At 40.6% G+C, this 17,303-nt stretch overlaps 1 protein-coding gene across 1 annotated transcript in view; it reads right to left on the minus strand.

The window, feature by feature from the left end:
* Positions 1 to 2,811: 2,811 nt before the first annotated feature.
* The window catches only part of galnt6 (polypeptide N-acetylgalactosaminyltransferase 6), a 46,791-nt gene continuing 32,299 nt past the window's right edge, over positions 2,812 to 17,303 (minus strand). The window contains exons 5-10 of the mRNA XM_062966448.1: positions 15,596 to 15,713; positions 11,183 to 11,383; positions 9,926 to 10,057; positions 7,262 to 7,363; positions 6,685 to 6,837; positions 2,812 to 4,777 (exon numbers count right to left, since the gene is read on the minus strand). Of these exons, the coding sequence (XP_062822518.1) occupies positions 4,664 to 4,777; positions 6,685 to 6,837; positions 7,262 to 7,363; positions 9,926 to 10,057; positions 11,183 to 11,383; positions 15,596 to 15,713 (820 nt within the window). The 3' untranslated portion in view covers positions 2,812 to 4,663. The remainder of the gene's footprint in view (positions 4,778 to 6,684; positions 6,838 to 7,261; positions 7,364 to 9,925; positions 10,058 to 11,182; positions 11,384 to 15,595; positions 15,714 to 17,303) is intronic.

Genomic DNA, 17,303 nt, shown 5'->3' on the forward strand with positions numbered 1-17,303 from the left:
TCATGCATAAGAGTTAATCCACTGAGGTCCATAACTACATCTGGATCCAGCACCAGGTGATTTTGATTATTTTTTTTACAAAATTGCTTCTGAAATAGTCATGCATAATAATTAACCCACTGAGATAGGAGCTGCAGTGGCGCAATGGATTAAGCCCTTGTGCCGGTTGGACTGCTGACCTAAAGGTTGCCAGTTAGAATCCACGAGACAGGGTGAGCTCCCATCTGTCAGCTCTAGCTTGTGAGGACAAGCTTTCCAGCAGGATGGTAACACATCTGGGCATCCCCTGAGCAACGTCTCTGTAGACAGCCAATTCTCTCACACCAGAAGTGACTTGCAGTATGTTCTCATGTCGCTTCTGATACGATAAAAAAACCCACTGAGATCAAAGACTTCTAAGTTCCTCATGAGCCAATGCTTAATGTTTTGAATGTATGCAACACTGTGTTCCATCTCATCTTATATTTTAGAATTAACAAAAACAAAACAAATCTGGGTCTTTTTGAACCATTAGTATTCTAGGCACAACATGAGGATATACGATACTTTCCTTTAGCTCATTCATGTTTCATTTGCTTAACAACCTTAATGTAGGGATTGTGGACATTTCATCCTCTTGATATTTTTCATTGAAGATCTCATCATCCCTCAGCACTGGTTATTCTGTTTAAAACGGAGGGGATATGCAGCCCAGCAACACTGGATGGGCTACAACTGCTCCATGCCTGATTTAAAGTTTCCATTTGCTCACTTGAAAGGGAACCACAGCTATAATGTGAATGTGTGCCCATCTACTGTCATTGCACCTAAATGGAACTCAATCGTGTCTCCCCCCATCGTCAATCATGTCCCTCTCATCACAACTGGTTAAGAACACATAACGTACAAGCTGAGTTTTACAACCCTTTTTAGAGCTGAAAAAGCCCCCCTTGGCTTATATTCAAGTGAGGGTCCTGTCCAGCTTATATTCGGGTTGGCCTATACTAGAGTATATAGCTAATCAGAATTGGACAGTCTTATCTTATTAAAGTCTTATTATTATCTTAAATTACAGCTTTATGTAAATATTCAAAAACATTTAACCTACTGATGTCTCAATTAATGAAAATTTATTGGTATCTATTTTTATCATTTTTGAAATGATATTATTAATATATTATAATGATTTATTAATTGTGATGCTCTCAAAAAGCTGTCTTTCTCAACCTCTCAGCTCACTATATGCCCAGAGGAAAGTTTCACATCATGGTTTTCATAATCATACAGGGCACCAGGGACTTTTGGGAACCACTTATGGAAAATTCTTTAGTTTCTCTCTATCAGAGATCCCAAACAACTATTGTCAGGAGGAGCTGACAGCTTGGTTAGAAGGAACGGAGGCTTCCCACAATATAAGACAATGCCATGTGTTCTTCATGCTGACAAGCCAGCTCTGTTCGCCTACATCTATTCTTTTAAATAATGTTGAATATAAAAATAATTAAACGATAGTTTCAGATTTACAAATAAACATATGCTAGTAATATTTTGGTCTCTGACTCAGATTAATTAAATATCAACTCAGATATAGGGAAACAAGAAAGATTGTCAAAGTCATACACGAAACAGGCCCAGAAATAGACCCATAATCTATCAATTGACATTTCCAAATCTATTTTAATTTAAATGCCAAACTTCTTTAGGGTTGTTAAAGTGCAAATCAATTAAGTTAGAGGAGGATTTCCAAATGAAATATCTATTTATGCTGCCCCCCCCCTACCCAAATATCCCAGGGTATTATGGTATATCTTGCGCACCTGCTAGATTTCTTCTGTTATCTTCTTTAGTCTTTCTGCAATTTGCCAGGGGGGAAAACTCTTTAAAAATAGCATGACTTTTTCTGCTGCAGCATGAACCTAGAATGTTTTACACAGAGAGCCCCAAAATTCAGTTGCTAGTACCTCCATCTTAAAATTGTTCTTATTAGCAGATGATGGGAAAGACCTTTAAGACTATCTGATCAGACAAAAGCGAGTGATATAACGAAAAAGGCTGCTATAAGGCTGCTTCTTTTGTTGCTATGGTCTGTTGTTCGCTATTCTTGATGGGACAGCCAGCTTGGTGCAGTGCTTTGAGCATTGAACAACGAGTCTGGAGACCAGGGTTTGATACCCTGCTTGGACATAGAAACCCACTGGGTGATCTCGGATGAGTCATACACACTCAGCCCAAGAAAACTTAGTGAAAAGGTCATAGAATCATAGAATAACAGAGTTGGAAGAGACCACATGGGCCATCTAGTCCAACCTCCTGCCATGCAGGAAAAAACACAATCAAAGCACCCCCAGCAGATGGCCATCCAGCCTCTGTTTAAAAGCCTCCCAAGGAGGAGCCTCCACCAGACTCTGAGGCAAAGAGTTCCACTGTTGAACAGCTCTTACAGTCAGGAAGTTCTTCCTAATGTTCAGGTGGAATCTCCTGGGTGTTTTCATAAATAATGACTTGAAGGCATACAAACAAATTTCCTGGTAGGAAATGACCAATATGTACGCTGACTTGCCAAAGTATCCCACCTAGGGAAATAGAGCAGTAGGGAGAAAGGTGGAAGGAAGGATGATCAACCAGGATGGACTGGCCCAAAAGAATGCTGGTCAGACCCCAAATTGCATACCTTAGCCACATGCCAAAGCCTTGACCAGTAAAGAGTGTGCCGGTAATGGAAAAAGTAAGGGGGAATGAGAGGACTCCTAACCATGACCCTCTTATTTTTTTAAAATAAACAAACAAACTTTTGAGAGACAATTCAAACACAACCAAAGACAGACACAACTCTTTTGTAAAATACATTTTCAGTTTTATTGTTTCCAACTGGGAATTCTAGGGTAGGCCCTTTCCACTGGGTCCAAAGCCTTTCTGAAAATAAACAGTCACCTGGGAACACTAACACTAGCTTCCACATTCAGAACCGAGGAAGAGTCTGCAACTTTGTGCTTTCTTCCAAGATGCTTAAAATGGGACAGAAACCAGTCGTGGACTTCCAAGAAAGAAAAACAGAATGACGGGCAATTTGATCCCTATATCAAACAAATCTTCCCTTTGCATTAAATTGATAGTGTCAAGCTAAAACAGCTCAGAGCTTGGAGAAGGGGTGATATTTCGGTACTCAGACTCCCAGAATCCTCTGGCCAAGCAATTCCAAGAGTTGTTTTCCCCAAAAGTAACTTTTAAAAGTTCTAATTAGCAGCTACAGGTCACAAAAATATTAAGGCTCAGTGTCAGTCTGGTACCTGCTCCTTGGTGTTGCGAACGGTGCCACAACCTTCATTCTAAGGGCAAAAGATATCTAAATATTTTCTCACTAGCACATAAACAATGAAAAAAGAGGATTTACTCTAGTGGGCAACTGTGCAAATTGTCAGTTTACTCCTGGCTACTCCTACCCATGATGACTATTTTTGCAAAAACATTCCTTCTTTCCTTGTTTGGTCTCCATCCATGTGATTTTGAAGTTCTCCACAAGAAAAGTTCCTCTCTGCTGGTGTGTTTTTTTTTAAAAGGCACATTAGCAGCTTTCTTGGTTCCTACTGTGGCAATGTACAAGGGAGGCTATTGAAGTAAGGAAAAGACCCAAGCGAAGACCCAAGCGAAAGACTACAAACCCTGCACAGACATGTTGAGAGCCAGGTCCTTCTCACGCTTTCTAGATGTCTTTATTGCGAGGATTCAAAAAGCTCTGGGTCACGGCAAAACAGCTCACAGCAAAACGTGAAATGCCTGATATCTTTTCTTTGCATGAGCCCCAAAAGTGTCCTCCTCTCATTTTCTTTGGAAGGATAAGCTGCCTAGACACCATAGGCATTAGCTCTTATTCACAGTGTGCTGATGGTGAAATTTCCCAAAGCCTGAGGTAAGGCACAGAACGCAGCCTGTGCAAAGGGCTGAGGATTTCCATCATGCAACAGCACTGCACTCCAGTGTTTGCTATTTTAAATGCAGGCTAGCCTTCTGCGTCTTTGGCAGCAACATTACCCATCATGATCCACAAGCATCTCTGTGCAAAGGCCTTTGGCCACGCTAAGAAAGCACTAGAATTCGCACTCTGCCTTTATGACACATTTTCTTTTTTTCAAAGGCCACTACTGTCAGAAGATGCATGTCCTATGTAACAGAGATGTAAAGTCTCTGGCATCAGATTATCTTCTAAAATCCTAAAGAGCCTTTATTTTTTAAGATAAGCTCTGTAGTTGGTTTCCTTGAGATGCTACGGCCTGCCCTGTACACAGCATACTTATTTAGGGATATTTTGGAATTCACATCATACAAAATACCCACTTTTTATCTTGTCTACTGTAGAAGAAAAATCACCAAGACTGTCCATCTCACAATATGGAGTTTTGATTCACAATACATATGACACCATCTTGGAACTTTCACAAAAAAAAGGAGAATAAAGATATACATCAGGGTTTGCTGTGTCTCTTGGGCCATCCTTTCACATCAAGGCACATGAGTGTTTTACAGGTAGGTTTTTGTGATTATGCAGCATATCTGAATGGGTCCTTTCTCTTTCTTCTTGGACTCATCCTCTTGTTCTCAGAAGAATGGGCTAGAAAAATAGAAAAATCTCCCACGGGAGGTCCATAGTATTCTGGTGTGGCTTGCAGTGGTTTGTATTTGCTGGATTTTAGCTGAAATACCAAAGTTGATAGGGATCTGTAGGGTTACAGGAAGCCATGGAGGGATGTTCACCTTTTGCAGATAAACATTTTTTGGATGCCACATTTATAAGCAGGTGATCCTTTAAAAAGAAAAAAATATGTATTTATTTATGTATTGCACTTTTGGAATTGCTCTCTGTCAAGAATTCTCCTTTCTGAAGTTTAATCACTTTATCCATTGTTACAAGATTATGAGGTGAGATGAAGCTCTAGTAAAATGTTCTGCTGGAGATATGCTATAACCCTCACTGACTCATAGACTATTCCTTGCCACTGGACTCAATAATAGCAACAACAACAACAACAACAACAACAACACTTTATTTTTATCCCGGCCTTATCTCCCCGAGGGGACTCTTCTGCTTCCACAGGATACTCCTTGTACTTCACTCTACTTCTCCTGAGAATTTTTGAGCACTTTGTCCTTCTATGCTCCCAAACGGCACTATAATACATATCTTTGCACTTTTGCCTAGACCGCCCTCCCATTTTATTTCACTTCTCCTAAATGGTGGTCCTTTTATTCCATGTTTTAAATTGTTTTTATATTATATCATTTGGTTTTAATGTGTTTTATTTGGTCGAAGTTGCTGTTTTTACATGTATTTTACTTTGCTTATGATTTGTTTTTTGGGCTTGGCCCTGTGTTAGCTGCCCCAAGTCCCTGTGGGGAGATGAAGGCGGGACAGAAAAAAATTAAGTTATTATTGTAGACAACCAGTTCTTTCACACCAGAGGTGACTTGCAGTTTCTCATGTCGCTCCTGACATGAAAAAAGCAGGAAAAGGCACCATTACTATAGTTTCAGCTTACTCAAAATACTGTCCTCTCTAAAAGAAAGGTAATTTGGGAATAAATCCCACCCTCAGCCAAAGCTTGAAAAGTTAAATACACGCAAACAGGCCCTTCTCTTCTACTAAAACAGTTACTTATTTCATTTTTTAAGGAAAAGGCATACAACAAATACATGAAAGCAACTTAACATTTGGCAGAGGGAGCCTCAAAATGCCCAAAGAAAGCACCCTGGGTCTTTAAAAAAGAAGAGGGGGAAAAAGAATGAGAAATACTAACATGATATTATTTCCAGTATTTATGTCTGTTTGAAAAAGGGGCATGACTATTCTTTTGTTAACCCTCAAAACAATACATTGTCACTAGATTTACTCAAATCTAATGCTCACCTTCTTTGGTTAAATGACCTTGCAAAAATTGGGGTGTGCATTAAATTTGCGTCATACCGTAATGGTAGTCCTGAGCCAAAGCAAAAGAGGGAGCTGTTTCAGGGGCTGCGCCTGGAGCTCCTGTTTGAGGGACCTCATCCCTGATTCAATGCCTATGGCACAATGATACGCAATCCTGGGATTTGTAGTTTGGTGAGGCATCAGCATGCTTTGGCAGAGAACCTCATCAAAACCTCATAAAACTACAGCCTGACTCCATAGTATTGAACCAAGGCAATTAAACTGGATTCATTCTACAGGATAGATGCTCCCTAAGATGTTCTTTTCCACTGCTGGAAGCTTTGGTGCTCTCACACTTTTATTTTGAATGAAGGAATTCTAAATGTGCAATAGCTGTAATGTGCATTTTTTTTTGCTAAATTATAAAGAACACACTTTGTGCTGCTGCACATTAGATTTGGCAGCACATTCTTTTTTTGGTTTCAGGCTTTTAAAAAATAAGGTGTGCATTAGATTCAATGGCGCATGAGATTCGAGTAGATACAAGTATCTTTACTTGTAATGTGTTATGTCCAAGCTCTGCCTACAAGTAATGGTCACAACTGATGTTTCCCAGCAGAAATAAGAGGACAGCAGTTTCCTGTGGGTATTTTAGCCAGGCCAGGTCATAGTTAGAAAAATGGAAAATACATCCCTGGCAGGTAGCAAAAGATGTAACTGATGGTGAGAGTAGGTGCCAAAAAAAAAAAAAAGCAAAGCAATTTAAGAAAAGAAGTCTATCCTTCTGAAATCCAGAATAAACCCACCTTAGTCAGGTCCCATTCTTCATTTTCTGGTACCCGGGAGTGCTTCCCTGTATAGTGACAGTCTCCCAACTCTACTGGTCCCAACTTGGATCGGAGGCAGAGCTGCTTGCCAATGTTGTGCCGTAGGTCTCGCTGGGAGGTGTACTCAAAGTACTGGGAACAAAAGAAGATGGGAACAAAATTGGGAATGGGAAGAGGCAGGAGAAGGTCTTGCTTGTTGGAAAGCAAAAAACAGAAGAACATGCAGCATTGAAATAATAAGGATGCAAATAAAGTTACTATGGAAACACCTGGTTCAATGCATAAACATGATATAAGCCATGCAGGGACTGAAGTTCCCCAAACATTCTTGAGCTTATCCAATAAACGAAGCTTCATGTGCATAATACTAGTCTCACTTTGTTAATTATAACATTAAGTATGTTAAAAATATTAAAGGTTTGAGGCCATACATTTTACCCTTCATTTCCCTACTTCCTGCATGCGGACTTTTTGTTGATGTGCAGAGGCTGGTCTGCATGCAAATGCATGAGAGGAGATGGAGATCCCCAAAATCCTCCTTCATTCCACTCCATACCTGGTTTCCTCCCATTCCGTGACAGGGATACAGGATCAATGGCTTCCCTCCATGATTGTTCTCTCCAACATCCAAGCAGCGTTTGGCTCCTTCATTTCGAATCTGCAACCAAGAAAAGTCAGCACACTTAGAGGCACAGCGAAAACCAGAAACAAGACAGAGTTTTTCAAAAGGACCAAGGATGCAATCCCTTTATGTATTCTCCAGTCTTGATTCCTCCTCTACAATATTGCTGCTTCCCTTTCAATAATTACATTCAATGAATATGTTTTTCACAGCAGATGGAATATTGGTGAACATTCAGGCAAAACAGCTCAATCAATAGTCATGGCAGCTCACTGGTGGGATTTGGAGCTAGGAAAGCACACATTTATTTTCAATACCCTTTATCTATTTCTAGCTGAAAACTACAGAGCCTCTGGTGGCGCTGTTGGTGAAACCCTTGTGCCGGCAGGACTGCTGACTTGAAGGCTGGGTTGCTGACCTAAAGGTTGCCGGTTCAAATACAACCTGGGGAGAGCATGGATGAGCTCCCTCTATCAGCCCCAGCTCCATGTGGGGACATGAGAGAAGCCTCCCACAAGGATGGTAAAAACATCAAAACATCTGGGGTCCCCTGGGCAACATCCTTGCAGACAGCCAACTGTCTCACACCAGAAGTGACTTGCAGTTTCTCAAGTCGCTCCTGACATGAAAAAAACCTGAAAACTGTTTTATCTGGACTGTGGTGCAGGCTTGCTTCTCACATATATATGTGCCACTGTATACATTAAAAAAAAAACAACCCCTGAGAATGTGGTTATAGGGTGGCATATCACATGGAAAGTGCTTGGAAACCAAAAAGTGCCTAATACCTAATACTTTTCCACGACACCTGATGTGGATAGGAGCAAGGCCTGAGCATTAACGTTTTGGTTTCCACACAGCTGAATAAAATCCCACATTACAGTAGAGTCTCACTTATCCAACATAAACGGGCCGGCAGAATGTTGGATAAGCGAATATGTTGGATAATAAGGAGGCATTAAGGAAAAGCCTATTAAACATCAAATTAGGTTATAATTTTACAAATTAAGCAACAAAACATTATGTTAAACAACAAATTTGACAGAAAAAGTAGTTCAATACGCAGTAATGCTAATTACTGTATTTACGAATTTAGCACCAAAATATCACGATGTATTGAAAACATTGACTACAAAAATGCGTTGGATAATCCAGAACGTTGGATAAGCAAGTGTTGGATAAGCTACTGTATATGCTTTGAAATGGAAAGTATGGCAGTGTGGACTCAGATAATAATAATAATAATAATAATAATAATAATAATAATAATAATAATAATAATAATTTATTTATATACTGCCCTATTTCCCCAGGAGGATTTAGGCTGGTTTCCAACATAAGCAAAACATTCAATTGCCAATAGGAGACCATACAACAAAAGTAGCATCATCAAACAAAAATATACAATCCTGCTAAAACAACAACAAAAATTTAAAATCCAGATAACCCAGATCAAATCCAGATAACCCAATTTCAGATAACCCACATCAAAGCAGATATTGTGGGATTTTCTGCCTTGATATTCTGGGTTATATGGCTGTGTGGAAGGGCCCTTAAATTGAACCATAAGAGGATTTGTCCCAATTTGCTATGGATGGGCTCACCACTTATCTTTGCTCCCTTTTGTGGGATTTTCGTGAACATGACTTGACAACCTCATAAATGAAGAGTGTAACTCATGATATAGAGGTATGTATGCCACCTCCACCCACCCCCAAAGCTTCAAAACAGAGAATTCACTAATATTTAAGATAGACATTGGAATGATTGCTTAAAATAACTGATGAAATGGAGTGGAAAGAATGGAAAGAAACAAGCAAGAGTCCGCAAACTGGGGGGGGGGGGGATCAATATTGACCTAGCTTTTAAATTCCTTTTTCTAATTACTGATGTGTTTACTTTATGCTGCACCTTGTAAAGCTATGAAACACTCTATGGACCTTTCAGTGTAAACAAAAAAGGAGACAGCCGATTAGGGAAATGAATTTTTTTTTACTTCATGCTAATGACTGAATTTTGACAGGGAGAGTAACCATTTCCCTTCATTGTAGGCTTTTTCTTTTAATTCCATTTTTGGAGTTTTGGGGAAGAAAGCTGTAGGAACAGATTGCTCTCTTCCTCACCGCCTCGCTCAAATATGGCATAAATGATTAATCCTCTCCCCAGAATATATATAAAACAATAAATAGTAAAGTTGGAGGAGAAATATTGACAGGTTTCTTCCTGAACTCAAGCAAAAATATCCTACAAAACCAGTTTTGATGCATTTTCCTGATCACTGGGACAGAGAGTTGGTTCTGTATTGTCTTTTCCCATGTCCAGTATGATGGGTCATAGAATCATAGAAACCTAGAATTGGAAGGTTTCATGGGCCATCCAGTCCAACCCCCTGCCAAGAAGCAGGAAATTGCATTCAAGGCACCCCCAACAGATGGCCATCCAGCCTCCACCCCACTCTGGGGTTCCTTCTTTGGAGGCTTTTAAACAGAGGCTACGTGGCCATCTGTCGGGGGTGTTTTGAATGCAACTTTCCTGGTAAAATTGCATTTTTCACTTGTCAGTAAAAAGTGAAAAACAAGTTAATGCATTTGCACTTACAGCTCCATAGAAAGCTGGAGTAAGGTCTGGGATGAAGATCTCAGGATAAATGGTTTGTAGATACCAGGTGAAATTCTTGCAGTGTAAGCGCTCCTTCAGATCAAGCCGGTCAGAGAGGTCTCCGTATGTTTTCTGAAAAAAACAAAGACAGTATGTGTTAATATGTATCAGGATGCGGGGATGTTAGCATCTCTCATTACATAGAACTCATTATTAAAGGGCTTGAGTAAATAAGGAACTACCCTACAAGAAATAATACTGAAAGTTCCTTTGTTCTTTGCTTTGTATAATGCTATGATTAAGAGTAACTTATATATAGGATTCCTCTACAGAGATGGGACTCAATCTCAGTTTTCATCAGTAGACACAATTTCTCTATTTTCTAAAATATTGGATGCTTTCTTTTTGGAGGAAACCCCTGCACTACAAAGCTTGATAAACATGTCAAAAGATCTCTTCTGTTGCAAAAGTTATGGCTGAACACCCCAGTTTACTAGAATTAAGGCAAATTTAAGTACAGAAATATGTGCATCACATAATTTATGAATGTTGACAATATGTTAATTTTCTAGAGAGGCACATAGTCAGGTTAACCAATCTCAATACAGTAGAGTCTCACTTATCCAACACTCGCTTATCCAACATTCTGGATTATCCAATGCACTTTTGTAGTCAATGTTTTCAATATAATGTGATATTTTGGTTCTAATTTTGTAAATACAGTAATTACAACATAACATTTGTGCGCATTGAACTACTTTTTCTGTCAAATTGGTTGTATAACATGATGTTTTGGTGCTTAATTGTAAAATCATAACCTAATTTGATGTTTAATAGGCTTTTTCTTAATTTCTCCTTATTATCCAACATATTCGCTTATCCAACGTTCTGCCGGCCCGTTTATGTTGGATAAGTGAGACTCTACTGTACTTCCATTTCGTATTTAGGTGATACTAGCTACTGATACTAGCTACTGATTCTCAACCTCTGGATGAATCTAACTATCCATTATTACTTTCTGAAAACTTCACAATATTATTAGAACCCTTCTTTCTGTTAAAATGGTCACTGAGGTATGACCACCCAGGTGATTTTTCTTGTTCCCGTGAGGCCCTTTTCTACAACTAGGACAACCATTGTCACCAGACTTTAGATAGGCATCGGGTCTCTGTTGCCCTCTGGTCAATCAGGCCAGGCGGAAAATAATTCTCCCAAAACAGCAACCTTTCTCTCTGAAACAACAAACTGTTTTAATACCTCTCTAGCCATCTGAGAGGCTTGCTGGTTCCTCCTGTAGAAAATTTCCTTGTAGTCGTCCATCCAGACTTCGGCCAAGCGCACTTGATTTCTGGAGATGACTTGGGTCCCTTTGGGGAAGGTGTGCGGACTCTTGGAGCGGAAGACATGGCCAACCACCGAGCAGGGAATGATCTCCAGCTGACCCCCGCACTGCCACACCTGGGTCAAAATGTGCCATTCATGTCAAGAGGGGGGAATACAAACTTTTCAATGTATGAGCAATATATGAAATACATGTTCATATTTTGTATCTCACTGTTATCCTCTTTTTGAAGCAGGGAAAAGGGGATCACCTTGAGGTGGAGGATGAGAATAAGAGGGAATGGGTTGCTGTGAGTTTTCCAGGCTGTATGACCATGTTCCAGAAGCCTTCTTTCCTGATGTTTCACCTGCATCTATGGAAGGCATAACTCAGAGGTTGTGAGGTCTGTTAGAAACTAACCAAGTGTGGTTTTATATACCTGTGAAATATTCAGGGTGGGAGAACGAACTCTTGTCTGTTTGAGGCCACCTTGATTAGCATTGAATGGCCTTTCAACCTCAAGTTCTGGCTGCTTACTACCAGGGGGAATCCTTTGTTGGGAGGTGTTAGCTGGCATGATTGATTCATGTCTGGAATTCCTGTTTTTTAGTGGTTTTCTTTATTTACTGTCCTGATTTTAGAATTATTTAATACTAATAGCCAGATTTTGTTCATTTTCATGGTTTCCTCCTCTCTGTTGAAATTGTCCACATGCTTGTGAATTTCAATGGCTTCTCTGTGTAGTCTTACATGGTAGTTATTAGAGTGGTCCAACATTTCTGTGTTCTTAAATATGCTGTGTCCAGGGGGAAACCATGAAAATGACCAAAATTTGGCTACTAAAAAACTCTAAAATCAGGACAGTAAATCAAGGTGGCCAATTGAAACATTCACACTTGCCTCAAACAGACAAGTTCTTTCTCCTATCTTGGACCTTCCACAGATATATAAACCCCACTTGCCTAGTTTCCAACAGACCTCACAACCTCTGAGGATGCCTGCCATAGATGTGGGTGAAATGTCAGGAGATAATGCTTCTGGAACATGGCCATACAGCCTGGAAAACTCACAGCAACCCAATGATTCCAGCCATGAAATCCTTTGACAACACAATAAGAGGAAATGTTAGCTGTTTCTTTCCATCAAAGGTTACCTCTTTCCTATTGCAAAAAAAACTTTCATCAGTGGGAATTTTCTTCTCTGATTGGGGGCAGCTTTTGGGAGATGGCTATAATAATATGTACTACAGAACAAGGCCATTCTCCACGTGAAAAAGCAAGTACCAGTTCTGATCATAACCTCATATCTACTTTTTCTTTAAGAAAAGAAAAGAAAAATAAGCCAAAAATCTTAGAGAATCAGTGTGGTGAAACAGATAAGAGTGATAGACTAAGAAAGGGGAAATCCATTTAATTAGCCCTAAATATTTATTTATTTATTTGCAGAATTCATATTCTGCCCTTTTCATCCCGAAGGGTACTCAGGGTGGATCACAGAACACATATATGGCAAATATTCAATGCCGATTATAACAGTGACAAGACAAACAACAGATAAAGGTATATATAGGCTTTCCCATCTTTTGCCATCTTTGGAGGCTGTGCTTGGTTCCAGCCACCAGGGTGCTGTTGCTCCATCTCCCTGCCAAAGAGCTTTCTTGGTTCGTAAATTTCCTTCTTTTTTCCTGATCAAACACTGAGCCTAAATATCTCCCTGCTTTAATGTGGTTCCTATTTATCCTCTCACATTTGTTTTCAAACTGCTAGGTAGGCAGAAGCTGGGCTAATGGTCAGGAGCTCACCCTGACCCAGGCTTCAAACTTTCAACCTTCTGGTTGGCAAGATTTATTGCAGCTTGGTAATCAACCTGCTGTACTAAGGCCCGGCTCCAATATATAGGGATTGTGTGTATACTGTCGTCGTCTGTTGATTCATAGGGTTTCCTTAGGCAAGGAGAATTCAGGCAAGGCTTTGCCATTTCCTTCCTCTGAAATATAGTCTATAGCACTGGTTCTCAACCTAACCTAGGGTCTCCAGATGTTTTGGCCTAAAACTCCCAGAAATTCCAGCCAGTTTACCAGCTGTTAGGATTTCTGGGAGTTGAAGGCCAAAAACATCTGGGGACCCTAGGTCGAGAACCACTGGTCTATAGCCCCTGGAATCTCCCATCCAAGTAATAACCAGGGCTGGCTCTGTTTAGCTTCCAAGATCAGATTGGATTTGGTGCCTTTAGGGTATTTATATAAAATGTTTCATTACAATAATGAACAGAAATACTTTCTCTCTTCAATAAATCTGTCTCTCCACCCCTTTCCTTCAAATACAATCTGTTCATATTACCAGATTTGTGCTTCCCCAGAGTGCTTTACGCCTTTCCAATAACTCTAGGATTTTGCAATAATGTGGCATTGATGTGCTTGCCACGATCGAATTCAGTGCACATTCTTTATAAATTATAACTGAGCCTTTTTGTCCTCAGAAATGGAGAACAATCACTGATTTTCTATTTTAGTATGCGGGAGTAGGTGTAATTTGAAGCTTGCATACCTACCAATGATTCATTCAGTGGGATGTCTTCAGCATGATATGAGCTGAATTAGAGCCCTTGTCATGACAGCATCGGGACTAATTTGCAGGTTTCACCTCTAGTTCCCTATTTTAGGTGGTACCTTATCTGCAGAAAAGTTGAGGAACCTTAAAAGCTTGCACATGATTGTTGCACTTTGGTTGGTCCCAACAAAAAACAGCTGGGTGGATATTTATTTGTAAACCAACAAGATCCATTACTATTTTTACTTTGGCTTTCAAGCTTATAAGTAGCTATATTTTCCATGACAGCTGTGTCATGAGCCTTCACATCAGCACTAGTTGCCTCTCTTGACACGGGGCGTTGCACTGATTATTATAATCATGATTCACGGGAAGCTGCTAGTTTTATTTTATTATTTTTGTAGCATGTGTGTGCAGAACCCTAGTTTACAGATCTAATTAGTTAGCTGAACTCAAGGGGCACTTTGGGTTGCTACAGCAATGCAGCCATTACTTTTCTGTGGTATATTTCCATGAGAGTCAACACAGCCTCCATATTCGCCAGGGATATGTTCCTGGACTTCATGGATAATAGTAAACCCTATTTAAATAAAGATTTTTTTGGCCCAAGAATATCATACAGTTGCATTGAATGATCTAGCAAATGCCTAGAGAGGATATATTTTGTGAAACACAGACAAACGAAATCACAGATTCCAGTCCCTAGGATACAAGAGTCATACTCTATACTGAAGCAGAGATCTAGAAGCTTTAAGGTCCTTCTTTCAGGTTATGAGTAGAAAAGACATGACTTGCATGCCCCCAGGATTTCAACCATGTTGTGGTTCCCTGAAAAGAGGCTACTTCAAAGTGGTCTCTATACACTTTATGTGGGTTTCTGCAACTCTGCAACACATTATTGCAATTAAGCTTAAGTGAAGGCAACCTAGCATTGCATCTTGGACCATGTGGTATCTTTAAGCTTAGCCTACATCACTGGGCTGCTTGTGAGGATAAAATAAGAGAAGCATAACACTAGGCAGATCATTCAGGATTTTTTCAAGAGGAAGGGTGGGACAAAAATGTAGAAAAAACAAAAAAACAAACGTAGTCCTAAAAAAGATTTTGGAAGCACTTTCATCAAAGTTATTTCACAGGCTATCCTTTTCCATTACGTCCACACTGGGAATCGTTAAAGTTACAGTCAAACATATTGCGAGGTTACTAGTTTTGTGAAGGCTGTTGGAATGTTTTTAAATAAAGTTTACATTTTTTTCAAACCTGAATCAAGATTTTATAATTTTTGAAAGAGCAGCATTCTAAAATTAAGTCTGCTGAAAACTCTAAAATCAGCACATGGCAAGTCAAGTCAGAAAATTCTTTCTAATGTACCTCAGGAATGCATTTTAAAGAGAAGTAGCCAAAAAATCCCCAAAACATATCTAGCCTTGTACTGTGAATATTAGTATAGCTGGAAGATGGAAAGACTCGCGGTGGTGCAATGGGTCAAACCCTTGTGCCAGCTGAACTGCTGACCGAAAGGTTGGGTTGCTGATCTGAAGGTTGGCGGTTCGAATCCGCAAGATGGGGTGAGCTCCTGTCTGTCAGCTTTAGCTTGAAGGGACATATAAGAAACCTCCAATAACACCCGGGCGCCCCCTGGGCAACATCTCTGTAGACGGTCAATTCTCTCATACCAGAAGCAACTTGCAGTATGTTCTCAAGTTGCTTCTGACACAATAAAAAAACCTGGAAGATACATAAACCTTCTGCACACTCACATCTCCACCATAAGCAGCATATTGTACCTTTCCTCCTTACCCGAAACGACATCTCGACATTCTCTCCTCCCCAGATCTCCATCTGGTCATCATAAGAGCCAACGTGTTCAAAATAGGCCTTGGAAATGGCAAAGAGGCCACCAGCAAATGTAGGAGTCCTGAAATGAAATGGCAGTTGTAAGCAGGACATAGAAAGGCAGGTACTCATTGAACAGAATATGGAAGCAGGTGCTGTTACAATGCATGGGTCAATCTCCCTGAAGTTTCTAGCAGTTTCCTCTGAGTTCATACAATTTACCTATGCAATTAGGAGCAACATATTGCTGAGAAAGTTTTCTGCTCCCTCCTCCAACATAGGCCAAATTGTATTTGGCAGGGAAAAATCCCACCTAGGCATCTCTTGACTTAAGAACATTAGAGATTTAGTCAGGAGTCACCAGTGGCGCAATGGGTTAAACCCTTGTGCCAGCAGGACGGCTGACCAAAAGGTCGGTGGTTCGAATCTGGGGAGTGGAGTGAGCTCCTGTCTGTCAGCTCCAGTTTCCCATGCAAGGACAAGAGAGAAGCCTCCCATAGGATGGTAAAACATCCAGGCGTCCCCTGGGCAATGTCCTTGCAGACGGCCAATTCTCTCACACCAGAAGCGATTTGCAGTTTCTCAAGTCACTTCTGACATAGAAAAAAAGAGAGATTCAGCCCAAGGTGTAAGATCGGAAGGGACATTCTCCCCCCCCCCCCCCCCACCACCACCCGAGTTCCATCTTTGTTCATAATACAGGACACAGCCTTCCTAGTGGCTGCTCCCAGACTGTGCCGCTCCTGGTTCAATTAGCCCTTCTTTGTGCTTCTTCCACTGGCAGCACCCTGGTGCTCAAATGATCTGAGCAAAAGCTGCTCTTCATGCATTCTCCTTGGATCTTTTAATTACATTAAACACATTTTAAAAACTGTTTTCGCTGTTTGCTTTTTAAACCGAATGGCTTAATTTTTAAAAACCTTTTGCCGAATTATATTTTAGCAGGATTTATCTGTTTTTAAGTCACTTGCTGGGGGAAAGGCAGGGCCTAGTGTGGAGAATAGAGTTCTCAGCCTTCTAGGTTCAGTGATGTCGTTCATGTAAGTCAGGCTTACATATCTTCCTGTGCTTTCAACTAACCACAGTGTTTTATAAACTAAAATACCTTACTTAGGAACCAGTGAATAAAAATTTATAGAGAGTCATTTTAGAGCCCCCCCCCCCCCGACTCCCAGATGGCAGCACCCAGTATGGAAAGAGCCCCTGGTAGCACAATGGATTAAACCCTGGTGCTGGCATGCCTGCTGACCAAAAGGTTGGTGGTTCGAATCCAGGGAGTGGGGTGAGCTCCTGTCTGTCAGCTCCAGCTTCCCACGCAGGGACATGAGAGAAGCCTCCCACAGGATGGTAAAACATCTGGGCATCCCCTGGGCAACATCCTTGCAGACGGCCAATTCTCTCACACCAGAAGCGACTTGCAGTTTCTCAAGTCGCTCCTGATATGGAAAAAACCCCAGCATGGTTCATACAACCCACACACCCCTCTGGTAGAAACCCAGGCACAAGGCTGAAAGAGGATGGAGTCCATTCATTTATGGAATTCAAAGAGAGCAGTTTTAGAGCCAGACAAGGGCTTTCTTCAGTCCTGGATATCATTATTGTAAATGCATATTGTCCAGTCAGAAATGGGTGCACTTAAGGGACAAAGCTTTTCAACCTGCCTTGCTTTTAT

Source organism: Anolis carolinensis, unplaced genomic scaffold (assembly GCF_035594765.1).
Source record: "Anolis carolinensis isolate JA03-04 unplaced genomic scaffold, rAnoCar3.1.pri scaffold_20, whole genome shotgun sequence".
Classification (NCBI taxonomy): Eukaryota; Metazoa; Chordata; class Lepidosauria; order Squamata; family Dactyloidae; genus Anolis; species Anolis carolinensis.